This window comes from Mustelus asterias, chromosome 5, assembly GCF_964213995.1.
Source record: "Mustelus asterias chromosome 5, sMusAst1.hap1.1, whole genome shotgun sequence".
NCBI classification, from domain to species: domain Eukaryota; kingdom Metazoa; phylum Chordata; class Chondrichthyes; order Carcharhiniformes; family Triakidae; genus Mustelus; species Mustelus asterias.
Window position 1 is genome coordinate 5,737,362 of NC_135805.1, and position 27,879 is coordinate 5,765,240.

General features: G+C 56.6%; 1 protein-coding gene across 1 annotated transcript in view; it reads right to left on the reverse strand.

Annotated features, from left to right (window-relative positions):
• abcc10 (ATP-binding cassette, sub-family C (CFTR/MRP), member 10) overlaps window positions 1–27,879 on the reverse strand; it is a 183,184-nt gene that overhangs the window by 58,997 nt on the left and 96,308 nt on the right. Inside the window, exon 7 of the mRNA XM_078213518.1 lies at window positions 955–1,100. Coding sequence (XP_078069644.1) covers window positions 955–1,100 — 146 coding nt within the window. The remainder of the gene's footprint in view (window positions 1–954; window positions 1,101–27,879) is intronic.

A 27,879-nucleotide genomic window follows, 5' to 3' on the forward strand; every position in this document is an offset into this window, starting at 1 on the left:
ATAGGCAATGAGACACACACACACACACTCAGTCACCAATAGGCAATGAGACACACACACACACGCACACACACACACACACACACACACAGTCACCAATAGGCAATGAGACACACACACACACACACACACACACACACACAGTCACCAATAGGCAATGAGACACACACACACACACAGTCACCAATAGGCAATGAGACACACACACACACACACCCACACACACACACACACACAGTCACCAATAGGCAATGAGACACACACACACACACACACACAGTCACCAATAGGCAATGAGACACACACACACACACACACACAGTCACCAATAGGCAATGAGACACACACACACACACACACAGTCACCAATAGGCAATGAGACACACACACACACACACACACACACACACACAGTCACCAATAGGCAATGAGACACACACACACACACACACACACACACACAGTCACCAATAGGCAATGAGACACACACTCACACACACACACACGCACAGTCACCAATAGGCAATGAGACACACACACACACACACACACAGTCACCAATAGGCAATGAGACACACACACACACACACACACACACACACACACACACACACACAGTCACCAATAGGCAATGAGACACACACACACACAGTCACCAATAGGCAATGAGACACACACACACACAGTCACCAATAGGCAATGAGACACACACACACACACACACACACACACACACACACAGTCACCAATAGGCAATGAGACACACACACACACACACACACACACACACACACACAGTCACCAATAGGCAATGAGACACACACACACACACACACAGTCACCAATAGGCAATGAGACACACACTCACACACACACACACACACACTCACACACACACAGTCACCAATTCAAAGCGGTACGATGATTATGATGCCTTCTCCGGCCTTTCCTCACCCATTCGCTGAGTGACTTCCAGCAGATGACACTCCGTCAACACAGTTTGGAGCTGTAAATCTGTGTGGTGTCCCAGTGGATCCAGGTTTTCCCGTATTGTGCCACTGAACAGGAATGGGTCCTGTGGAATAACAGCCAGCTTTGAACTGGATAAAGAGACAGATTACCAAGAGTCACGGCATACATTTCCACCTTCCCCTCTGCTGAGTAATACAGTAAAAATACCGCCAGGGTGACGGGACCGTGAGGGTGACGGGACCGTGAGGGTGACGGGGCCGTGAGGGTGACGGGGCCGCGAGGGTGACGGGGCCACGAGGGTGACGGGGCCACGAGGGTGACGGGACCGTGAGGGTGACAGGGCCACGAGGGTGACAGGGCCGTGATGGTGACGGAGCCGTGAGGGTGACGGGGAGCACGGGGCCGCGTGGGTGACGGGGCCGCGAGGGTGACGGGGCCGTGAGGGTGACGGGGCCGTGAGGGTGACGGGGCCGTGAGGGTGACGGGGCCGTGAGGGTGACGGGGCCGTGATGGTGACAGGGCCGTGATGGTGACGGAGCCGTGAGGGTGACGGGGAGCACGGGGCCGCGTGGGTGACGGGGCCGCGAGGGTGACGGGGCCGTGAGGGTGACGGGGCCGTGAGGGTGACGGGGCCGTGAGGGTGACGGGGCCGTGAGGGTGACGGGGCCGTGAGGGTGACGGGGCCGCGTGGGTGACGGGGCCGTGAGGGTGACGGGGCCGCCAGGGTGACGGGGCCGCGAGGGTGACGGGGCCGTGAGGGTGACGGGGCCGCGAGGATGACGGGGCCGCGAGGGTGACGGAGCCGCGAGGGTGACGGGGCCGCGAGGGTGACGGGTCAGCGTGGGTTACGGGACCGTGAGGGTGACGGGGCCGCGAGGGTGACGGGGCCGCGAGGGTGACGGGGCCGCGAGGGTGACGGGGCCGCGAGGGTGACGGGGCCGCGAGGGTGACAGGGCCGCGAGGGTGACGGGGAGCACGGGGCCGCGTGGGTGACGGGGCCATGAGGGTTACGGGACCGTGAGGGTTACGGGACCGTGAGGGTTACGGGGCCGTGAGGGTAACGGGGCCGTGAGGGTGACGGGGCCGTGAGGGTTACGGGACCGTGAGGGTTACGGGACCGTGAGGGTTACGGGACCGTGAGGGTTACGGGACCGTGAGGGTGACGGGGCCGTGTGGCTGACGGGGCCGCGAGGGTGACGGGACCGTGAGGGTTACGGGACCGTGAGGGTTACGGGACCGTGAGGGTTACGGGACCGTGAGGGTGACGGGGCCGCGAGGGTGACGGGGCCGCGAGGGTGACGGGGCCGTGTGGGTTACGGGGCCGTGAGGGTGACGGGGCCGTGAGGGTTACGGGACCGTGAGGGTTACGGGACCGTGAGGGTTACGGGATCGTGAGGGTTACGGGACCGTGAGGGTTACGGGACCGTGAGGGTGACGGGGCCGTGAGGGTGACGGGGCCGTGAGGGTGACGGGGCCGTGAGGGTTACGGGGCCGTGAGGGTAACGGGGCCGTGAGGGTGACGGGGCCGTGAGGGTTACGGGACCGTGAGGGTTACGGGACCGTGAGGGTTACGGGACCGTGAGGGTTACGGGGCCGTGTGGCTGACGGGGCCGCGAGGGTGACGGGACCGTGAGGGTTACGGGACCGTGAGGGTTACGGGACCGTGAGGGTTACGGGACCGTGAGGGTGACGGGGCCGCGAGGGTGACGGGACCGTGAGGGTTACGGGACCGTGAGGGTTACGGGACCGTGAGGGTTACGGGACCGTGAGGGTGACGGGGCCGCGAGGGTGACGGGGCCGCGAGGGTGACGGGGCCGTGTGGGTTACGGGGCCGTGAGGGTGACGGGGCCGTGAGGGTTACGGGGCCGTGAGGGTTACGGGACCGTGAGGGTTACGGGACCGTGAGGGTTACGGGACCGTGAGGGTTACGGGGCCGTGTGGCCGACGGGGCCGCGAGGGTGACGGGACCGTGAGGGTTACGGGACCGTGAGGGTTACGGGACCGTGAGGGTTACGGGACCGTGAGGGTGACGGGGCCGCGAGGGTGACGGGGCCGCGAGGGTGACGGGGCCGTGTGGGTTACGGGGCCGTGAGGGTGACGGGGCCGTGAGGGTTACGGGGCCGTGTGGGTGACGGGGCCGTGTGGGTTACGGGACCGTGAGGGTTACGGGGCCGTGAGGGTTACGGGGCCGTGAGGGTGACGGGGCCGTGTGGGTTACGGGACCGCGAGGGTGACGGGGCCGTGAGGGTGACGGGGCCGTGAGGGTTACGGGGCCGTGTGGGTTACGGGACCGTGAGGGTGACGGGGCCGTGAGGGTGACGGGGCCGTGAGGGTTACGGGACCGTGAGGATTACGGGACCGTGAGGGTTACGGGACCGTGAGGGTGACGGGGCCGTGAGGGTGACGGGGCCGCGAGGGTGACGGGGCCGCGAGGGTGACGGGGCCGTGTGGGTGACGGGGCCGTGAGGGTTACGGGACCGTGAGGGTTACGGGGCCGTGTGGGTGACGGGACCGTGAGGGTGACGGGGCCGTGAGGGTTACGGGACCGTGAGGGTTACGGGGCCGTGAGGGTGACGGGGCCGCGAGGGTGACGGGGCCGCGAGGGTGACGGGACCGTGAGGGTTACGGGGCCGTGAGGGTGACGGGGCCGTGTGGGTTACGGGACCGTGAGGGTGACGGGGCCGTGAGGGTGACGGGGCCGCGAGGGTGACGGGGCCGCGAGGGTGACGGGGCCGTGAGGGTGACGGGGCCGTGTGGGTTACGGGGCCGTGAGGGTTACGGGACCGTGAGGGTTACGGGACCGTGAGGGTTACGGGACCGTGAGGGTGACGGGGCCGTGAGGGTTACGGGACCGTGAGGGTGACGGGGCCGCGTTGGTTACGGGACCGTGAGGGTGACGGGGCCGTGTGGGTTACGGGACCGTGAGGGTGACGGGGCCGCGAGGATGACGGGGCCGTGAGGGTGACGGGGCCGCGAGGGCGACGGGGCCGCGAGGGTGACGGAGCCGCGAGGGTGACGGGGCCGCGAGGGTGACGGGGCCGCGAGGGTGACGGGGCCGTGAGGGTGACGGGGCCGCGAGGGTGACGGGACCGTGAGGGTGACGGGGCCGCGAGGGTGACGGGGCCGTGAGGGTAACGGGGCCGCGAGGGTGACGGGACCGTGAGGTTGACGGGAGCATGGGGCCATGAGGGTGACAGGGCTGAGGCCGTGAGGGTGACGGGGAGCATGGGGCCGTGAGGGTTACGGGACCGTGAGGGTTACGGGACCGTGAGGGAGACGGGGCCGCGAGGGTGACGGGGCCGCAAGGGTGACGGGACCGTGAGGGTGACGGGGCCATGAGGGTGACGGGGCCGCGAGGGTGGCGGGGCCGTGAGGGTTACGGGACCGTGAGGGTTACGGGACCGCGAGGGTGACGGGGCCGCGAGGGTGACGGGGCCGTGTGGGTTACGGGGCCGTGAGGGTGACGGGGCCGTGAGGGTTACGGGGCCGTGAGGGTGACGGGGCCGTGTGGGTTACGGGACCGTGAGGGTTACGGGGCCGTGAGGGTTACGGGGCCGTGAGGGTGACGGGGCCGTGTGGGTTACGGGACCGCGAGGGTGACGGGGCCGTGAGGGTGACGGGGCCGTGAGGGTTACGGGGCCGTGTGGGTTACGGGACCGTGAGGGTGACGGGGCCGTGAGGGTGACGGGGCCGTGAGGGTTACGGGACCGTGAGGGTGACGGGGCCGCGAGGGTGACGGGGCCGTGTGGGTTACGGGACCGTGAGGGTTACGGGACTGTGAGGGTTACGGGGCCGTGTGGGTGACGGGGCCGCGAGGGTGACGGGGCCGTGAGGGTTACGGGACCGTGAGGGTTACGGGACCGTGAGGGTGACGGGGCCGTGAGGGTGACGGGGCCGCGAGGGTGACGGGGCCGCGAGGGTGACGGGGCCGTGTGGGTGACGGGACCGTGAGGGTGACGGGGCCGTGAGGGTTACGGGACCGTGAGGGTTACGGGGCCGTGAGGGTGACGGGGCCGCGAGGGTGACGGGGCCGCGAGGGTGACGGGACCGTGAGGGTTACGGGGCCGTGAGGGTGACGGGGCCGTGTGGGTTACGGGACCGTGAGGGTGACGGGGCCGTGAGGGTGACGGGGCCGCGAGGGTGGCGGGGCCGTGAGGGTGACGGGGCCGTGTGGGTTACGGGGCCGTGAGGGTTACGGGACCGTGAGGGTTACGGGACCGTGAGGGTTACGGGACCGTGAGGGTGACGGGGCCGTGAGGGTTACGGGACCGTGAGGGTGACGGGGCCGCGTTGGTTACGGGACCGTGAGGGTGACGGGGCCGTGTGGGTTACGGGACCGTGAGGGTGACGGGGCCGCGAGGATGACGGGGCCGTGAGGGTGACGGGGCCGCGAGGGCGACGGGGCCGCGAGGGTGACGGAGCCGCGAGGGTGACGGGGCCGCGAGGGTGACGGGGCCGCGAGGGTGACGGGGCCGTGAGGGTGACGGGGCCGCGAGGGTGACGGGACCGTGAGGGTGACGGGGCCGCGAGGGTGACGGGGCCGTGAGGGTAACGGGGCCGCGAGGGTGACGGGACCGTGAGGTTGACGGGAGCATGGGGCCATGAGGGTGACAGGGCTGAGGCCGTGAGGGTGACGGGGAGCATGGGGCCGTGAGGGTTACGGGACCGTGAGGGTTACGGGACCGTGAGGGTTACGGGACCGTGAGGGAGACGGGGCCGCGAGGGTGACGGGGCCGCAAGGGTGACGGGACCGTGAGGGTGACGGGACCGTGAGGGTGACGGGGCCATGAGGGTGACGGGGCCGCGAGGGTGGCGGGGCCGTGAGGGTGACGGGGCCGTGTGGGTTACGGGGCCGTGAGGGTGACGGGACCGTGAGGGTTACGGGGCCGTGAGGGTGACGGGGCCGTGTGGGTGACGGGGCCGTGTGGGTGACGGGGCCGTGTGGGTTACGGGACCGTGAGGGTGACGGGGCCGCGTGGGTTACGGGACCGTGAGGGTGACGGGGCCGCGAGGATGACGGGGCCGTGAGGGTGACGGGGCCGCGAGGGTGACGGGGCCGCAAGGGAGACGGGGCCATGAGGGTGACGGGGCCGCGAGGGTGACGGGGCCGCAAGGGAGACGGGGCCATGAGCGTGACGGGGCTGAGGCCGTGAGGGTTACGGGGCCGTGAGGGTTACGGGGCCGTGAGGGTGACGGGGCCGTGTGGGTTACGGGGCCGTGAGGGTGACGGGGCCGTGTGGGTTACGGGGCCGTGAGGGTGACGGGGCCGTGAGGGTTACGGGGCCGTGAGGGTGACGGGGCCGTGTGGGTGACGGGACCGTGAGGGTTACGGGGCCGTGAGGGTGACGGGGCTGTGTGGGTTACGGGGCCGTGAGGGTGACGGGACCGTGAGGGTTACGGGGCCGTGAGGTTGACGGGGCCGTGAGGGTGACGGGGCCGCGAGGGTGACGGGGCCGTGAGGGTTACGGGACCGTGAGGGTGACGGGGCCGTGTGGCTGACGGGGCCGTGTGGGTTACGGGACCGTGAGGGTGACGGGGCCGCGTGGGTTACGGGACCGTGAGGGTGACGGGGCCGCGAGGATGACGGGGCCGCGAGGGTGACGGGGCCGCGAGGGTGACGGGGCCGCGAGGGTGACGGGGCCGCGAGGGTGACGGAGCCGTGAGGATCATGAGGCTGAAGCTGTGACGGGTTTCGTGAGATTGAACCTGAGGTAGTGACGGGCGCACGAGGCCGAGGATGTGATTGGATTCACGAGGCAGTGACGGGCGCACGAGGACCAAGATGTGATTGGATTCACGAGGCAGTGACGGGCGCACGAGGACCAAGATGTGATTGGATTCGCGAGGCAGTGATGAGCGCACGAGGCCCAAGATGTGATTGGATTCACGAGGCAGTGACGGGCGCACGAGGCCGAGGATGTGATTGGATTCGCGAGGCGGTGATGAGCACACGAGGCCGAGGATGTGATTGGATTCACGAGGCAGTGACGGGCGCACGAGGCCGAGGATGTGATTGGATTCGCGAGGCAGCGATGAGCGCACGAGGCCCAAGATGTGATTGGATTCACGAGGCAGTGACGGGCGCACGAGGCCGAGGATGTGATTGGATTCGCGAGGCAGTGATGAGCGCACGAGGCCGAGGATGTGATTGGATTCACGAGGCAGTGACGGGCGCACGAGGCCGAGGATGTGATTGGATTCGAGAGGCGGTGATGAGCACACGAAGGCCTAGGATGTGATTGGATTCGCGAGGCAGTGATGAGCGCATGAGGCCGAGGATGTGATTGGATTCACGAGGCAGTGACGGGCGCACGAGGCCGAGGATGTGATTGGATTCACGAGGCAGTGACGGGCGCACGAGGCCGAGGATGTGACTGGATTTGCGAGGCAGTGATGAGCGTACAGGGTCTACGATGTGATTGGATTCACGAGGCAGTGACCAGCGCAGGAGGTCTAGAATATGATTGCATTCGCGAGGCAGTGACGGGCGCACGAGGCCTCGGATGTGATTGGATTCGCGAGGCAGTGACGGGCGCACGAGGCCTCGGATGTGATTGGATTCGCGAGGCAGTGACGGGCGCACGAGGCCGAGGATGTGATTGGATTCACGAGGCAGTGATAGGCGCACGTGGCCGAGGATGTGATTGGATTCGCGAGGCAGTGATGAGCGCACGTGGCCGAGGATGTGATTGGATTCGCGAGGCAGTGACGGGCGCACGTGGCCTCGGATGTGATTGGATTCACGAGGCAGTGACGGGCGCACGAGGCCTAGGCTGTGATTGGATTCGCGAGGTAGTGACGGGCGCACGTGGCCGAGGATGTGATTGTATTCACGAGGCAGTGACGGGCGCACGAGGCCTAGGCTGTGATTGGATTCGCGAGGCAGTGACGGGCGCACGTGGCCGAGGATGTGATTGGATTCTCGAGGTAGTGACGGGCGCGCGTGGCCGAGGATGTGATTGGATTCTCGAGGCAGTGACGGGCGCACGAGGCCTAGGCTGTGATTGGATTCACGAGGCAGTGACGGGCGCACGAGGCCCAAGATGTGATTGGATTCGCGAGGCTGTGACGGGCGCACGTGGCCGAGGATGTGATTGGATTCACGAGGCTGTGACGGGCGCACGAGGCCGAGGATGTGATTGGATTCACGAGGCGGTGATGAGCACACGAAGGCCTAGGATGTGATTGGATTCGCGAGGCAGTGACGGGCGCACGTGGCCGAGGATGTGATTGGATTCGCGAGGTGGTGATGAGCGCACGAGGCCGAGGATGTGATTGGATTCGCGAGGCAGTGATGAGCGCACGAGGCCCAAGGTGTGATTGGATTCACGAGGCAGTGACGGGCGCACGAGGCCGAGGATGTGATTGGATTCGCGAGGCGGTGATGAGCACACGAGGCCGAGGATGTGATTGGATTCACGAGGCAGTGACGGGCGCACGAGGCCGAGGATGTGATTGGATTCTCGAGGCAGTGACGGGCGCACGTGGCCTCGGATGTGATTGGATTCACGAGGCGGTGATGAGCACACGAAGGCCTAGGATGTGATTGGATTCGCGAGGCAGTGATGAGCGCACGAGGCCCAAGATGTGATTGGAATCACGAGGCAGTGACGGGCGCACGAGGCCGAGGATGTGATTGGATTCACGAGGCAGTGACGGGCGCACGAGGCCGAGGATGTGATTGGATTCACGAGGCGGTGATGAGCACACGAAGGCCTAGGATGTGATTGGATTCGCGAGGCAGTGATGAGCGCACGTGGCCGAGGATGTGATTGGATTCGCGAGGCAGTGACGGGCGCACGAGGCCGAGGATGTGATTGGATTCGCGAGGCAGTGACGGGTGCACGTGGCCGAGGATGTGATTGGATTCGCGAGGCAGTGACGGGCGCACGAGGCCGAGGATGTGATTGGATTCACGAGGCAGTGACGGGCGCACGTGGCCGAGGATGTGATTGGATTCGCGAGGCAGTGACGGGCGCACGAGGCCGAGGATGTGATTGGATTCACGAGGCAGTGACGGGCGCACGTGGCCGAGGATGTGATTGGATTCGCGAGGCAGTGACGGGCGCACGTGGCCTCGGATGTGATTGGATTCTCGAGGCAGTGACGGGAGCACTTGGCCTCGGATGTGATTGGATTCTCGAGGTAGTGACGGGCGCACGTGGCCGAGGATGTGATTGGATTCACGAGGCAGTGACGGGCGCACGAGGCCTAGGCTGTGATTGGATTCGCGAGGCAGTGACGGGCGCACGAGGCCTAGGATCTGATTGGATTCTCGAGGCAGTGACGGGCGCACGTGGCCGAGGATGTGATTGGATTCTCGAGGTAGTGACGGGCGCGCGTGGCCGAGGATGTGATTGGATTCTCGAGGCAGTGACGGGCGCACGAGGCCCAAGATGTGATTGGATTCGCGAGGCAGTGACGGGCGCACGTGGCCGAGGATGTGATTGGATTCGCGAGGCAGTGATGAGCGCACGAGGCCCAAGATGTGATTGGATTCGCGAGGCAGTGACGGGCGCACGTGGCCGAGGATGTGATTGGATTCACGAGGCTGTGACGGGCGCACGAGGCCGAGGATGTGATTGGATTCACGAGGCTGTGACGGGCGCACGAGGCCGAGGATGTGATTGGATTCACGAGGCAGTGATGAGCACACGAAGGCCTAGGATGTGATTGGATTCACGAGGCAGTGACGGGCGCACGTGGCCGAGGATGTGATTGGATTCGCGAGGTGGTGATGAGCGCACGAGGCCGAGGATGTGATTGGATTCGCGAGGCAGTGATGAGCGCACGAGGCCCAAGGTGTGATTGGATTCACGAGGCAGTGACGGGCGCACGAGGCCGAGGATGTGATTGGATTCGCGAGGCGGTGATGAGCACACGAGGCCGAGGATGTGATTGGATTCACGAGGCAGTGACGGGCGCACAAGGCCGAGGATGTGATTGGAATCACGAGGCAGTGACGGGCGCACGAGGCCGAGGATGTGATTGGATTCACGAGGCAGTGACGGGCGCACGAGGCCGAGGATGTGATTGGATTCACGAGGCGGTGATGAGCGCACGAGGCCCAAGATGTGATTGGATTCACGAGGCAGTGACGGGCGCACGAGGCCGAGGATGTGATTGGATTCGCGAGGCAGTGATGAGCGCACGAGGCCCAAGATTTGATTGGATTCACGAGGCAGTGACGGGCGCACGAGGCCGAGGATGTGATTGGATTCGCGAGGCGGTGATGAGCGCACGAGGCCCAAGATTTGATTGGATTCACGAGGCAGTGACGGGCGCACGAGGCCGAGGATGTGATTGGATTCGTGAGGCAGTGACGGGCGCACGAGGCCGAGGATGTGATTGGAATCACGAGGCAGTGACGGGCGCACGAGGCCGAGGATGTGATTGGAATCACGAGGCAGTGACGGGCGCACGAGGCCGAGGATGTGATTGGATTCGTGAGGCAGTGACGGGCGCACGAGGCCGAGGATGTGATTGGAATCACGAGGCAGTGACGGGCGCACGAGGCCGAGGATGTGATTGGATTCGTGAGGCAGTGACGGGCGCACGAGGCCGAGGATGTGATTGGAATCACGAGGCAGTGACGGGCGCACGAGGCCGAGGATGTGATTGGATTCGCGAGGCAGTGACGGGCGCACGAGGCCTAGGATCTGATTGGATTCTCGAGGCAGTGACGGGCGCACGTGGCCGAGGATCTGATTGGATTCTCGAGGCAGTGACGGGCGCACGTGGCCGAGGATGTGATTGGATTCTCGAGGTAGTGACGGGCGCACGTGGCCGAGGATGTGATTGGATTCACGAGGCAGTGACGGGCGCACGAAGCCTAGGCTGTGATTGGATTCGCGAGGCAGTGACGGGCGCACGAGGCCTAGGCTATGATTGGATTCGTGAGGCAGTGATGAGCGCACGAGGCCCAAGATGTGATTGGATTCTCGAGGCAGTGACGGGCGCACGTGGCCGAGGATGTGACTGGATTCGTGAGGCAGTGACGGGCGCACGTGGCCGAGGATCTGATTGGATTCTCGAGGCAGTGACGGGCGCACGTGGCCGAGGATGTGATTGGATTCACGAGGCAGTGACGGGCGCACGAGGCCAAGGATGTGATTGGATTCGCGAGGCAGTGACGGGCGCACGAGGCTGAGGATGTGATTGGATTCGCGAGGCAGTGACGGGTGCACGAGGCCGAGGATGTGATTGGATTCGCGAGGCAGTGACGGGCGCACGAGGCCGAGGATGTGATTGGATTCACGAGGCAGTGACGGGTGCACGAGGCCGAGGATGTGATTGGATTCACGAGGCAGTGACGGGCGCACGAGGCCTGGGATGTGATTGGATTCGTGAGGCATTGACGGGAGTACGAGGCCGAGGATGTGATTGGATTCACGAGGCAGTGACGGACACACGAGGCCTAGGATGTCATTGGATTCACGAGGCAGTGACGGCCGTACGAAGCCTAGGATGTGATTGGATTCACGAGGCATTGACGGCCGTACGAAGCCTAGGATGTGATTGGATTCACGAGGCAGTGACGGGCACACGAGGCCTGGGATGTGATTGGATTCGTGAGGCATTGACGGGAGTACGAGGCCGAGGATGTGATTGGATTCACGAGGCAGTGACGGACACACGAGGCCGAGGATGTGATTGGATTCCTGAGGCAGTGACGGGCGCACGAGGCCTAGGATGTGATTGGATTCGCGAGGCAGTGACGGGCGCATGAAGCTGAGGATGTGATTGGATTCACGAGGCAGTGATGAGTGCACGAGGCCGAGGATGTGATTGGATTCGCGAGGCAGTGACGGACACACGAGGCCGAGGATGTGACTGGATTCCCGAGGCAGTGATGAGCGCACGAGGCCGAGGATGTGATTGGATTCACGAGGCAGTGACGGGCGCACGAGGCCGAGGATGTGATTGGATTCACGAGGCAGTGACGGGCGCACGAGGCCGAGGATGTGACTGGATTTGCGAGGCAGTGATGAGCGTACAGGGTCTACGATGTGGTTGGATTCACGAGGCAGTGACGGGCGCACGAGGCCTCGGATGTGATTGGATTCGCGAGGCAGTGACGGGTGCACGTGGCCGAGGATGTGATTGGATTCACGAGGCAGTGACGGGCGCACGTGGCCGAGGATGTGATTGGATTCGCGAGGCAGTGACGGGCGCACGTGGCCGAGGATGTGATTGGATTCACGAGGCAGTGACGGGCGCACGAGGCCTAGGCTGTGATTGGATTCGCGAGGCAGTGATGGGCGCACGAGGCCTAGGATCTGATTGGATTCTCGAGGCAGTGACGGGCGCACGTGGCCGAGGATGTGATTGGATTCTCGAGGTAGTGACGGGCGCACGTGGCCGAGGATGTGATTGGATTCTCGAGGCAGTGACGGGCGCACGAGGCCTAGGCTGTGATTGGATTCACGAGGCAGTGACGGGCGCACGAGGCCCAAGATGTGATTGGATTCGCGAGGCAGTGACGGGCGCACGAGGCCGAGGCTGTGATTGGATTCGCGAGGCAGTGACGGGCGCACGTGGCCGAGGATGTGATTGGATTCGCGAGGCGGTGATGAGCACACGAGGCCTAGGATCTGATTGGATTCTCGAGGCAGTGACGGGCGCACGAGGCCGAGGATGTGATTGGATTCGCGAGGCAGTGATGAGTGAACGAGGCCGAGGATGTGATTGGATTCGCGAGGCAGTGACGGGCGCACGAGGCCTAGGATCTGATTGGATTCTCGAGGCAGTGACGGGCGCACGTGGCCGAGGATCTGATTGGATTCTCGAGGCAGTGACGGGCGCACGTGGCCGAGGATGTGATTGGATTCTCGAGGTAGTGACGGGCGCACGTGGCCGAGGATGTGATTGGATTCACGAGGCAGTGACGGGCGCACGAAGCCTAGGCTGTGATTGGATTCGCGAGGCAGTGACGGGCGCACGAGGCCTAGGCTATGATTGGATTCGTGAGGCAGTGATGAGCGCACGAGGCCCAAGATGTGATTGGATTCTCGAGGCAGTGACGGGCGCACGTGGCCGAGGATGTGACTGGATTCGTGAGGCAGTGACGGGGGCACGTGGCCGAGGATCTGATTGGATTCTCGAGGCAGTGACGGGCGCACGTGGCCGAGGATGTGATTGGATTCACGAGGCAGTGACGGGCGCACGAGGCCAAGGATGTGATTGGATTCGCGAGGCAGTGACGGGCGCACGAGGCTGAGGATGTGATTGGATTCGCGAGGCAGTGACGGGTGCACGAGGCCGAGGATGTGATTGGATTCGCGAGGCAGTGACGGGCGCACGAGGCCGAGGATGTGATTGGATTCACGAGGCAGTGACGGGTGCACGAGGCCGAGGATGTGATTGGATTCACGAGGCAGTGACGGGCGCACGAGGCCTAGGATGTCATTGGATTCACGAGGCAGTGATGAGTGAACGAGGCCGAGGATGTGATTGGATTCACGAGGCATTGACGGCCGTACGAAGCCTAGGATGTGATTGGATTCACGAGGCAGTGACGGGCACACGAGGCCTGGGATGTGATTGGATTCGTGAGGCATTGACGGGAGTACGAGGCCGAGGATGTGATTGGATTCACGAGGCAGTGACGGACACACGAGGCCGAGGATGTGATTGGATTCCTGAGGCAGTGACGGGCGCACGAGGCCTAGGATGTGATTGGATTCGCGAGGCAGTGACGGGCGCATGAAGCTGAGGATGTGATTGGATTCGCGAGGCAGTGATGAGTGCACGAGGCCGAGGATGTGATTGGATTCACGAGGCAGTGACGGGCGCACGAGGCCGAGGATGTGATTGGATTCACGAGGCAGTGACGGGCGCACGAGGCCGAGGATGTGACTGGATTTGCGAGGCAGTGATGAGCGTACAGGGTCTACGATGTGGTTGGATTCACGAGGCAGTGACAGGCGCATGAGGCCTAGAATATGATTGCATTCGCGAGGCAGTGACGGGCGCACGAGGCCTCGGATGTGATTGGATTCGCGAGGCAGTGACGGGCGCACGAGGCCTCGGATGTGATTGGATTCGCGAGGCAGTGACGGGTGCACGTGGCCGAGGATGTGATTGGATTCACGAGGCAGTGACGGGCGCACGTGGCCGAGGATGTGATTGGATTCACGAGGCAGTGACGGGCGCACGTGGCCGAGGATGTGATTGGATTCGCGAGGCAGTGACGGGCGCACGTGGCCGAGGATGTGATTGGATTCACGAGGCAGTGACGGGCGCACGAGGCCTAGGCTGTGATTGGATTCGCGAGGCAGTGATGGGCGCACGAGGCCTAGGATCTGATTGGATTCTCGAGGCAGTGACGGGCGCACGTGGCCGAGGATGTGATTGGATTCTCGAGGTAGTGACGGGCGCACGTGGCCGAGGATGTGATTGGATTCTCGAGGCAGTGACGGGCGCACGAGGCCTAGGCTGTGATTGGATTCACGAGGCAGTGACGGGCGCACGAGGCCCAAGATGTGATTGGATTCGCGAGGCAGTGACGGGCGCACGAGGCCGAGGCTGTGATTGGATTCGCGAGGCAGTGACGGGCGCACGTGGCCGAGGATGTGATTGGATTCGCGAGGCGGTGATGAGCACACGAGGCCTAGGATCTGATTGGATTCTCGAGGCAGTGACGGGCGCACGAGGCCGAGGATGTGATTGGATTCGCGAGGCAGTGACGGGCGCACGAGGCCGAGTATGTGATTGGATTCGCGAGGCAGTGATGAGCGCACGAGGGTGAGGATGTGATTGGATTCGCGAGGCAGTGACGGGCGCACGAGGCCGAGGATGTGATTGGATTCACGAGGCAGTGACGGGCGCACGAGGCCGAGGATGTGATTGGATTCACGAGGCAGTGACGGGCGCACGAGGCAGAGGATGTGATTGGATTCGCGAGGCAGTGATGAGCGCACGAGGCCCAAGATGTGATTGGATTCACGAGGCAGTGACGGGTGCACGAGGCCTAGGATCTGATTGGATTCTCGAGGCAGTGATGGGCGCACGTGGCCGAGGATGTGACTGGATTCGTGAGGCAGTGACGGGCGCACGTGGCCGAGGATGTGATTGGATTCTCGAGGCAGTGACGGGCGCATGAGGTCTCGGATGTGATTGGATTCGCGAGGTAGTGATGAGCGCACGAGGCCCAAGATGTGATTGGATTCGCGAGGCAGTGACGGGCGCACGAGGCCTAGGATCTGATTGGATTCTCGAGGCAGTGATGGGCGCACGTGGCCGAGGATGTGATTGGATTCTCGAGGCAGTGACGGGCGCACGTGGCCGAGGATCTGATTGGATTCTCGAGGCAGTGACGGGCGCACGTGGCCGAGGATCTGATTGGATTCTCGAGGCAGTGATGAGCGCACGTGGCCGAGGATGTGATTGGATTCACGAGGCAGTGACGGGCGCACGTGGCCGAGGATGTGATTGGATTCACGAGGCAGTGACGGGCGCACGAGGCCTAGGCTGTGATTGGATTCGCGAGGCAGTGATGGGCGCACGTGGCCGAGGATCTGATTGGATTCTCGAGGCAGTGACGGGCGCACGTGGCCGAGGATCTGATTGGATTCTCGAGGCAGTGACGGGCGCACGTGGCTGAGGATGTGATTGGATTCACGAGGCAGTGACGGGCGCACGAGGCCAAGGATGTGATTGGATTCGCGAGGCAGTGACGGGCACACGAGGCTGAGGATGTGATTGGATTCGCGAGGCAGTGACGGGTGCACGAGGCCGAGGATGTGATTGGATTCGCGAGGCAGTGATGAGCGCACGAGGCCGAGGATGTGATTGGATTCGCGAGGCATTGACGGCCGTACGAGGCCTAGGATGTGATTGGATTCACGAGGCAGTGACGGGCACACGAGGCCTGGGATGTGATTGGATTCGTGAGGCATTGACGGGAGCACGAGGCCGAGGATGTGATTGGATTCACGAGGCAGTGACGGACACACGAGGCCGAGGATGTGATTGGATTCCTGAGGCAGTGACGGGCGCACGAGGCCTAGAATGTGATTGGATTCGCGAGGCAGTGACGGGCGCATGAAGCTGAGGATGTGATTGGATTCACGAGGCAGTGATGAGTGCACGAGGCCGAGGATGTGACTGGATTCCCGAGGCAGTGATGGGCGCACGAGGCCGAGGATGTGACTGGATTCCCGAGGCAGTGATGGGCGCACGAGGCCGAGGATGTGACTGGATTCGCGAGGCAGTGACGGGTGCACGTGGCCGAGGATTATATTCTTTATATTGTTAGAGAATATAAAGACTGACAAATCCCCAGGGTCTGATGGAATCTATCCAAGGCTGCTCAGGGAGACGAGAGGTGAAATCGTTGGGCCTCTGACGCAAATCTTTGTCTCGTCACTGGACGCAGGTGAGGTCCCAGAGGATTGGAGGATAGCCAATGTGGTCCCGTTATTTAAGAGGGGTAGCAAGGATAACCCGGGTAATTATAGGCCGGTGAGCTTGACGTCCGTGGTGGGGAAGTTGTTGGAGAAGATTCTTAGAGATAGGATGTATGCGCATTTAGAAAGGAATAAACTCATTAACGATAGTCAGCATGGTTTTGTGAGAGGGAGGTCATGCCTCACTAACCTGGTGGTGTTTTTTGAAGAAGTGACCAGAATGGTTGACGAAGGAAGGGCCGTGGATGTTGTCTATATGGACTTTAGTAAAGCGTTTGACAAAGTCCCTCATGGTAGGCTAGTGAAAAAGGTTGGATCTCATGGGATAAAGGGGGAGGTGGCTAGATGGGTGGAGAACTGGCTTGGTCATAGAAGACAGAGGGTGGTAGTGGAAGGGTCTTTTTCCGGCTGGAGGCCTGTGACTAGTGGTGTTCCGCAGGGCTCTGTATTGGGACCTCTGCTATTTGTGATTTATATAAATGATCTGGAAGAAGGAGTAACTGGGGTGATCAGTAAGTTTGCGGACGACATAAAACTGGCAGGACTTGCAGATAGTGAGGAACATTGTCAGAGGCTACAGAAGGATATAGATAGGCTGGAAATTTGGGCAAAGAAATGGCAGATGGAGTTCAATCCTGATAAATGCGAAGTGATGCATTTTGGTGGGAATAATGTAGGGAGGAGCTACACGATAAATGGAAGAACCATAAAGGGTGTAGAGACGCAGAGGGACCTGGGTGTGCAAGTCCACAGATCTTTGAAGGTGACGTCACAGGTGGAGAAGGTGGTGAAGAAGGCATATGGCATGCTTGCCTTTATAGGACGGGGCATAGAGTATAAAAGTTGGGGTCTGATGTTGCAGATGTATAGAACGTTGGTTCGGCCGCATTTGGAATACTGCGTCCAGTTCTGGTCGCCACACTACCAGAAGGACGTGGAGGCTTTGGAGAGAGTACAGAGGAGGTTTACCAGGATGTTGCCTGGTATGGAGGGGCTTGGTTATGAGGAGAGATTGGGGAAACTGGGGTTGTTCTCCTTGGAAAGACGGAGGATGAGGGGAGACTTAATAGAGGTGTATAAAATTATGAAAGGCATAGATAGGGTGAACAGTGGGAAGCTTTTCCCCGGGTCGGTGGTGACGTTCACGAGGGGTCATAGGTTCAAGGTGAAGGGGGGGAGGTTTAACACAGATATCAGAAGGACATATTTTACACAGAGGGTCGTGGGGGCCTGGAATGTGTTGCCGGGCAAGGTGGTGGAGGCGGACACACTGGGAACGTTTAAGACTTATCTAGACAGCTATATGAACGGAGTGGGAATGGAGGGATACAAAAGAGTGGTCTAGTTTGGACCAGGGAGCGGCGCGGGCTAATTGTTCTTTGTTTCTCGTTTCAAGGCTTCATTCTATGATCATCTTACTGGTGCCAGTACAGAGCGAGACAGCGGATAGTTTGGAACCTGTCTCGGGGGCAGGGAATTCAGATGGTGTTTGTAAAGCAGAAGTGGAAATGAATAGGGTTGGGAAGCATTTTCTGATCAGGGCCATTGTGATCTCCTGGACTCGTTTCGATCGCCTCAGGGGGTCGGAGAGGAATTTCCCAGATTTTTTTTCCCCATATTGGCCCTGGGGTTTTTCACTCTGGGTTTTCGCCTCTCCCTGGAGATCACATGGTCTGGAATGGGGGGGTCGGGGTAAGTTAATAGGTTGTAATGAACAAAGCATCGTAGCTGTGAGGGACAGCTCGGTGGATAGGATATTAGGATGTAGATAGGCTGGAAAATTGGGCAGGGATCCTGGATTCAGGATTCAATCCTGGACCGGGGAGCGGCGCGGGCTTGGAGGGCCGAAGGGCCTGTTCCTGTGCTGTATTGTTCTTTGTTGTCTTTGTTGTTGATGCGATTGGATTCGCGAGGCAGTGACAGGCGCACGAGGCCTCGGATGTGATTGGATTCGCGAGGCAGTGACGGGTGCACGAGGCCTCGGATGTGATTGGATTCGCGAGGCAGTGACGGGTGCACGAGGCCTCGGATGTGATTGGATTCGCGAGGCAGTGATGGGCGCACGAGGCCTGGGATGTGATTGGATTCGCGAGGCAGTGACGGGTGCACGAGGCCTCGGATGTGATTGGATTCGCGAGGCAGTGACGGGTGCACGAGGCCTCGGATGTGATTGGATTCGCGAGGCAGTGATGGGCGCACGAGGCCTGGGATGTGATTGGATTCACGAGGCAGTGACGGGCGCATGAGGCCGAGGATGTGATTGGATTCGCGAGGCAGTGATGGCCGCACGAGGCCTGGGATGTGATTGGATTCACGAGGCAGTGACGGGCGCACGAGGTCTCGGATGTGATTGGATTCACGAGGCAGTGACGGACACACGAGGTCTCGGATGTGATTGGATTCACGAGGCAGTGACGGACACACGAGGTCTCGGATGTGATTGGATTCGCGAGGCAGTGACGGGCGCACGAGGCCGATGATGTGATTGGATTCACGAGGCAGTGATGAGCGCACGAGGCCGAGGATGTGATTGGATTCGCGAGGCAGTGACGGGCGCACGAGGCCTATGATGTGATTGGATTCACGAGGCAGTGACGGGCGCACGAGGCCGAGGATGTGATTGGATTCGCGAGGCAGTGACGGGCGCACGTGGCCGAGGATGTGATTGGATTCACGAGGCAGTGACGGGCGCACGTGGCCGAGGATGTGATTGGATTCACGAGGCAGTGACGGGCGCACGAGGCCGAGGATGTGATTGGATTCACGAGGCAGTGACGGGCGCACGTGGCCGAGGATGTGATTGGATTCACGAGGCAGTGACGGGCGCACGAGGCCTATGATGTGATTGGATTCGCGAGGCAGTGACGGGTGCACGTGGCCGAGGATGTGATTGGATTCGCGAGGCAGTGACGGGCGCACGTGGCCGAGGATGTGATTGGATTCACGAGGCAGTGACGGGCGCACGAGGCCGAGGATGTGATTGGATTCACGAGGCAGTGACGGGCGCACGAGGCCGAGGATGTGATTGGATTCGCGAGGCAGTGACGGGCGCACGTGGCCGAGGATGTGATTGGATTCACGAGGCAGTGACGGGCGCACGTGGCCGAGGATGTGATTGGATTCACGAGGCAGTGACGGGCGCACGAGGCCGAGGATGTGATTGGATTCACGAGGCAGTGACGGGCGCACGTGGCCGAGGATGTGATTGGATTCACGAGGCAGTGACGGGCGCACGAGGCCTATGATGTGATTGGATTCGCGAGGCAGTGACGGGTGCACGTGGCCGAGGATGTGATTGGATTCGCGAGGCAGTGACGGGCGCACGTGGCCGAGGATGTGATTGGATTCACGAGGCAGTGACGGGCGCACGAGGCCGAGGATGTGATTGGATTCACGAGGCAGTGATGAGTGCACGAGGCCGAGGATGTGATTGGATTCACGAGGCAGTGATGAGCGCACGAGGCCTAGGATGTGACTGGATTTGCGAGGCAGTGATGAGTGTTCGAGGCCTAGGATGTGATTGGATTCGCGAGGCAGTGACGGGCGCACGAGGTCTCGGATGTGATTGGATTCGCGAGGCAGTGACGGGCCCACGAGGCCGATGATGTGATTGGATTCGTGAGGCACTGACGGGCCCACGAGGCCGATGACGTGATTGGATTTGCGAAGCAGTGATGAGCATGCGAGGCTGGGAAATGAGAACATTGAAAGTTGGAGCAGGAGTCGGCCATTCTGGCCCACAAGCCTACTATAGAGTCATACTCTGCCATTCCATGTGATCTTGGCTGATCTCAACACCATACTCTCGCACTCTCCCCATACCCCTTAATGCCTCTACTGTCCAGAAATCTCTCTCCTGCTTTCTGCTGCACCATGATTGCCAGAAGCAGGAAATGTTTTCAAATGGAATGTACCAACAGCGGAATCCCACCCTCTCACGGCGAGATACCAATGACGTTTGTTAAAATCATTATCCCTCAGCCTACCTAGATTTAATGGAGGCTCAGGGAGTACACAAGCCAGAGATTTCCAATGCTACCAGAAAGCCAGCCACCAATATTCTATCCCTGCCATTGCTGGCAATTCCCTTTTGCGACCTTCTGCCTCTCACTTATATTTCTCAAGCGATCCAGTGGCAATCTCTGCTAAAAGCCGCAGTGTGTTACTGACAATGGCCATTGCTCTTGGTGGGACTGCTGCTAATGGGTGAACTGGGGGGTTCCGATTAGCCAACAACTCCAAGGGGCAGAAGTTCTGCCCTACTGGTGGCCTGACATTGTCTTGGTAAGTGCCAGTTCACCTTGTAACAGTGTGATGATGGTGTGTTATTCATATATTTTATGTTTAAGGGGAATGTTTTAAAATTCAGCTTTTTTCTATAGGTCAGTGATATATAATTCAAGATGTTGCTGGAGCATAGCGATTGTTGTGAGCTTGCCACAGCATACCCACTAATTTTATCTTTTACTCTCGTTCTGTGCTTTGAAAACTATTCTAATTCTTATAAACTCTCTTACAATGCGACTTTATATTAAGTTGATCTTTCTCTACACCCTAGATATGATTGTAACACTAAATTCTGCACCCTCTCCTTTCCTTCTCCCCTATGTATTCTATGAACGGTATGGTTTTCTGTATAGCGCGCAAGAAACAAGACTTTTCACTGCATCCCAAAAAGTGACAATAATAAATCAAATCAAATGTCCGGAAGGAATATAGCTCAGATGCTGGGAGAGCAGGATAATTAGCCAGCGTTTACTTAGGAGAGAGCTAATGGAGGTGAAGATTTCCCCTGGGGTATTTGATTAGGTTGATTGACAGGGTCATGTGATAATGTGGTTAATGGGAGGAGCTAGGTCTGCAGCTTCCAGTTTGGGCTGGGATTTGTTTAAAGACAGAGGTCTGCAAGCTGCTCTGAAAATTAAAACCTCTCGGAGGTTTTCATTTTTTACATGTTTTCACCTTTGAATTCCATCGAAAGCTGCTCTGAATTAGAATGTTTCCATCACTGCTTATCTCCCAAAAGTTCAATCTCTCCTCCTGAGACAGCATTATACACGATTCATAATGCTGCATTCCTGCCTCTAATTATCAGCACAATTATAACCCTTCAGCAAACCTCGAGTTTTGCTAAACTGGCACTGCTCCTGGTTTTGCTGAACTCCAGTCAGCCGGCTGCACCAAACAGCTTCCAGTGTTTCCCTGTACCCAAAGTGAGAGCCTGCTCATTGCTCCCACCGCTTCTCTGAACCACATGAAAGCTGTGAACTTCACGCAACCAGCAGCTACAAAAATGGCTCCCAGGGCTAACTTGAGCCCTACCTGCCAGAAGCCTGCTAGATGCAGCACCCTTTCAGTATCGAATCTTCTTCTGCTGCAGAACATTCAGAAAAATTGAAACTGGAACATTCCTAAGCTTCACCCATTGCTGTAGAAAGATTTGAATTCGGAGCAGGAGTAGGTCACTCAGCCCTTTGAGCCACTGAAGTAGATCATGGCTGATCTGATTGCACCTTCAAACCTCACGTTCATGCCTACCCACCCATAACCTTTGCTCCCACATGTTAATCACAAATCTATCTAGCTCTGCCTTAAAAATATTCAGTAAGAAGTCTCACAACACCAGGTTAAAAATATTCCAACACTTTGTTTCCACTGCAGTTTCAGGAAGAGAGTTCCAAAGACTCACAACCCTCTGAAAGAAAAAAAATGTCTCCTCATCTCCGCTTTAAATGAGTGACCCCTTATTCTTAATCAGTGACCCTAGTTTTAAATTCTAGATTTTCCCGTAAAATGAACCATCCTCTGCTATTTGTGATTTTTATTAATGACTTAGAGGAGGGGGCTGAAGGGTGGATCAGTAAATTTGCTGATGACACCAAGATTGGTGGAGTAGTGGATGAGGTGGAGGGCTGTTGTAGGCTGCAAAGAGAGACATAGATAGGATGCAAAGCTGGGCTGAAAAATGGCAAATGGAGTTTAACCCGGATAAATGTGAGGTGATTCATTTTGGTAGGTCTAATTTAAATGTGGATTGCGGGGTCAAAGGTAGGGTTCTGAAGACTGTGGAGGAACAGAGAGATCTTGGGGTCCATATCCACAGATCTCTAACGGTTGCCACTCAAGTGGATAGAGCTGTGAAGAAGGCCTATAGTGTGTTAGCTTTTATTAATAGCGGGTTGGAGTTTAAGAGCCGTGGGGTTATGCTGCAACTGTACAGGACCTTGGTGAGACCACATTTGGAATATTGTGTGCAGTTCTGGTCACCTCACTCTAAGAAGGATGTGGAAGTGCTGGAAAGAGTGCAGAGGAGATTTACCAGGATGCTGCCTGGTTTGGAGGGTAGGTCTTATGAGGAAAGGTTGAGGGAGCTAGGGCTGTTCTCTCTGGAGCGGAGGAGGCTGAGGGGAGACTTAATAGAGGTTTATAAAATGATGAAGGGGATAGATAGAGTGAACGTTCAAAGACTATTTCCTCGGGTGGATGGAGCTATTACAAGGGGGCATAACTATAGGGTTCATGGTGGGAGATATAGGAAGGATGTCAGAGGTAGGTTCTTTACGCAGAGAGTGGTTGGGGTGTGGAATGGACTGCCTGCAGTGATAGTGGAGTCAGACACTTTAGGAACATTTAAGCGGTTATTGGATAGGCACATGGAGCACACCAGGATGATAGGGAGTGGGATAGCTTGATCTTGGTTTCAGATAAAGCTCGGCACAACATCGTGGGCCGAAGGGCCTGTTCTGTGCTGTACTGTTCTATGTTCTATGTACCCTCAGGACCTTCAGGCTTTCAATCAAGTCGTCTCTTACTCTTAGAAACTCTCATGGCTACAGCTTTATGGGCAGGATTTTACAGCTTCGCTTGAGTGAGACCGGAAATTCCTGCCCAAGGTCAACGGAGATTTCCGTTGTCGGACCCTCACCTGCTCCGATTCCATGGTGGGCAAGGTGGTAGAGTTTCGGTGTATGTGTCCAACCTTTCCTCATAAACACCCATTCCTGAACAGCTTCTAACACATTTATATCTTTCCTTAAATAAGAAGAGTATAGTACACAGTATTCCAGATTTGGTCTCATCAATGCCCTGTATAACTAAAGCATAACCTCCCCACTTCTGTTATCAATTCCCTCTGTAAACTTAATATTCTATTTGCTTTTCTCATTACTTGCTGTACCTGTAACCAGTCTTTCCCTGAATCTCAGAGCTCTGCAATCTTTCACCATTTAGATAATAAGCTTCTTTTTAATTCTTCCTGCCAAAATTTGCCTACATTATACTCCATTTGCCAGATCTTTGCCCACTCACTTAAATTGTGTCCCTTTGTAACCTCCTTAGGTCCCCTTCACAATTTACTTTCCTACTAATCTCTGTGTCATCAGCAAATTTAACACACATACCTTCAGTCCCTTCATTCAAGTCATTTATAAAAATTGTAAAAATTTGAGTCCCCAGCACTGATCCCTGTGGCACATCACATGTCACATTGTGCCAAACAGAAAAAGATGTTAAAGTACATGGTAATGCCTTGAGATGGATAGAAAGCTGGTTAGCAGATGGGAAGCAAATGGTTGGATGAATGGGTCTTTTTCTGATTGGCAGTCAGTGACTAGTGGGGTTCCACAGGGATCTGTGCTAGGACCTCAACTGTTTACATTATATATTAATGATTTGGAAGAGGGAACTGAATGTATTATCTCCAAATTTGCAGATACAAAGTTGGGTGGGAGGGTGAGCTGTGAAGAGGATGCAGAGATGCTTCAGTGTGATTTGAACAGGCTCAGTGTGTGTGTATATGCATGGCAGATGCAGTATAATGTGGATAAATGTGAGGTTATTCACTTTGATAGCAATCATAGGAAGATAGATTATCACTTAAATGGGTGTAAATTGAGAGAGGTGAATACTCATTGAGACCTTGCTGTCCTCATGCATCAGTCGCTGAAAGTAAGCGTGCAGGTACAGCAGGCAGTAAAGGAGATAAATGGTATGTTGGCCTTCATAGCGAGAGGATTTGAGTATAGGGATAGGGATGTTTTGCGGCAATTGTATAGGGTGTTGCTGAGGCCACACCTGGAGTATAGTGTTCTGTTTTGGTGTCCTTATATGAAGAAGAATGTCCTTGCTATAGAGAGAGTACAGCAAAGGTTTACCAGGCTGATTCCTGGGATGGCAGGTCTGTCATACAAGTCGGTTAGGATTATATTCACTCGAGTTTAGAAGAGTGAGACGGGATCTCATAGAAACTTTTAAATTCTAACAGAGTTAGACAGGGTAGATTCAGAAAGAATGTTCCCAGTGGTGCGAGAGTCCAGAACTAGGGCTCATAGTTTGAGGAAAAGGGGTAAATCTTTTAGAACTGAGGTGAGGAGAAATGTCTTCACCCAGAGGGTGGTGAATGTGTGGAATTCACTATCACCGAATGTAGTTGAGGCAAAAACGTTTTCTGATTTCAAGAAGAAATTAGTTATAGCTCTTGGGGTTAAAAGGATATGGGAGGAAGGGGGGAATGAGGGTATTGAATTTGATGATCAGCCGTGATCATGATGAATGGCAGAACAAGCTCAAAGGGCCGAATGGCCTACTCCTGCTTCAAGTTTCTATGTCAACTCTGCTTCCTGTTAGCTAGCCAATCTTTAATCTATGCCAATATGTGAGCCCCCATACCATCAGCTTTTATTTCTGCAATAACGTTTAAAGTGGCACCTTAACAAATGCCTTCTGGAAATCTAAATACAATACATCCACTGGTTCCCCTTCATCCAGAGCATGTGACTCCATGAGTTCACTGAATGCCTTTAAAATAATTTAGCTCTAATTCTCAAAACAAAACATTTTTCTGGATTGCGCTTCTTTGCAATCAGTGTGCACACCACGCCTCAAGCTCTCCACCTAATTGAGCCTACCTACTTTTTTCTGATCTTACTTCTTTAGCTGTTGATCCCTTAAGTCAAAATGGCCCCAAACTTGTAAGTGTAATAGAGTCCAAGTTGCTCAAGTTCCATTTTGCACAGTTAAATTTTCATCTCTCCAAAACTAAACATTAACCATAGACTAGATATTCATCATAATATAGGAACATAGAAATTAGGAGCAGGAGGCAAATTCAGCCTTTCAAGCTTGCTCCAGCATTCAATGAGATCATGGCTGATCTCTCCCCGGTCTCAAATCCACCTCCCCACCTATTCCCCATATCCCTTTTTTTAACAATCAGAAATATGTCTATCTTCCTCCTATAACCATTCAACAATTCAATTCCACCGCGCTATGGGGCAGTGAGTTCCACAAGTTCACCTCTGCGAGAAGTAATTCCTCCTCATCTTGGTTTTAAATCTACCACCTCTCAACTTATACCTATGACCTCTTGTTCTAGATTGCCCCATAGGATTTTTATAGATTGTTGAACAGTAATAAAATTAAGGGTTATGGTGAGCAGGCGGGTAAGTGGAGCTGAAAAGATCAACATGATCTCATTGAATGGCGGAGCAGGCTCGAGGGGCCATATGGCCTACTCCTGCTCCTAGTTCTTAAGAAACATTTGTTCTACATTTACTTTATCAATCCCTTTTAAAATTTTATATACCTTGATCAGATCCCCTCTCATCCTTCTAAACTCCTTATATGTCAATCCGGTCATCGCTGGATTCAATCTGCTGAACCTCCTCTGAACTGCCTCCAAAGCCACCACATCCTTCCTCAAATAAGGAGACCAAAACTGGACACGCTACTCCAGATGTGGTCTCACCTACACCTATACAATTGCGACAACTCTCCTCTACTCTTATACTCCAGTCCTTTTGCAATAAATGCTAACGTTACATTAACCTTTTTTTATTCTGTGCTGCACCTGTATACTGACTTTCTGTGATTCATAAACATACACACCTCTACCCAGACGCATTTTAAATCTGTTTTCCATTTAGGTAATAATTTGCCTTGCTATTTTTTCTGCCAAAATGGATAACCTCATACTTATCCACATTAAACTCCATCTGCCTATCTATATCCATTTGTAAAATCTTTATATCCTCTTCACTGCCTGCTTTCCCACCTATTTTAGTATCATCCGCAAATTTTGCTATGTTACACTCTGTGCCTGCTTGCAGGTCATTTCTATAGATTGTGAACAGTTGAGGTCCAAGGACTTACCCCTACAGCACCCCACTAGATACATTTCACCAGCCAGAGATTGGCCCATTTATCCCGACCCTCTGATTTCTGTCACTCTGTCCCCAATCTCCTGCGATCTCACCTTCTAGATCAGTCTTTAATGCGGCACCTTGTCAAATGCCTTCTGGAAGTCTAGATATACCACATCCATAGGCTCCACACTATCCACCTTGCTGGTTGTGTCCTCAAAGAATTCAAGCAAGTTTGTCAAGCATGACAAACCCCTCATAAAACCATACCGTCAACGGTAGACTGAGCTTTGGCTTTCCAAACGCTCATTCATCTCCTCCTTAATGATTGATTCCAGCAACTTCCCCACCACAGAGGGTCAAGCTAACCGGCCATAGTTTCCTACCTTTTGCTTCTCTCCCTTTTTGAATAGGGGCATCACATTAGTGTGTTTCCAATCCAATCCAAGGAATTTTTAAATATCGTAACCAATGCATCCACTATCTCTGCTGCCACCTCCTTTAATGCCCGAGGGTGCAGGCCATCGAGTCCTAGAGATTATTTTGCCTTTAATCCCATTAGTTTATTCAATACCCTATCCCTAATGATGGTTATTGCACCAAATTCTTCTGCATTAGCTACAGTTTTTGGAAAATCTTCATTATTCTCTACTGTGAAGACAGAGGCAAAATATTGGTTTAGTGCCTCTGCCATCTGTGTACCCCGTTAATACCTCACCAATATTGTTCTCTAAAGGGCCAACATTCACTTTAGCTATTCTTTTCCTCTTTATATACTTGTAGAAGCTTTTGGTATTGGTGTTTATGTTTTCTGCTAGTTTCCTTTCATAGTTAATATTAGCTCTTTTGATTCTGTTTTTAGTAGCCTTTTGCTGAACCTTAAAGTTCTCCCAATCCTCCAGCTTGCCACTAGCTTTTGCAGTTTGGTATACCCTAGTTTTTGCCTTTATATCTTCTTTGAATTCCTTGTGTAGGCATGGAACGTTTTTCTTCCTTTTACAATTCCCCTTCTTCTCAGGAATATGCTTTAATTGAGAGTTATTCAATATCTCCCTGAGCATCCACCATTGTTCCTCAACTGTTCTATCCTCAATTATTTGTGCCCAGTTTATTTGGGCCAACTCTTTCCTCAGGCCTGTTTAATTATCTCTGCCCAACGCTAAAACTCTAGAATGGCACTCTGTCTTCTCTCGCTCAATCTGAATCTGAAATTCTAGGATGCTGTGATCACTCTTTCCAAAAATATCTTTGACAACAAGACTATTTATCAACCCTTCTTCATTACATAACACTAAATCTAAAATAACCTGCTCCCTGGTTGGTTCCGCAACATATTGCTCTGAGAGACAATCCCTCAG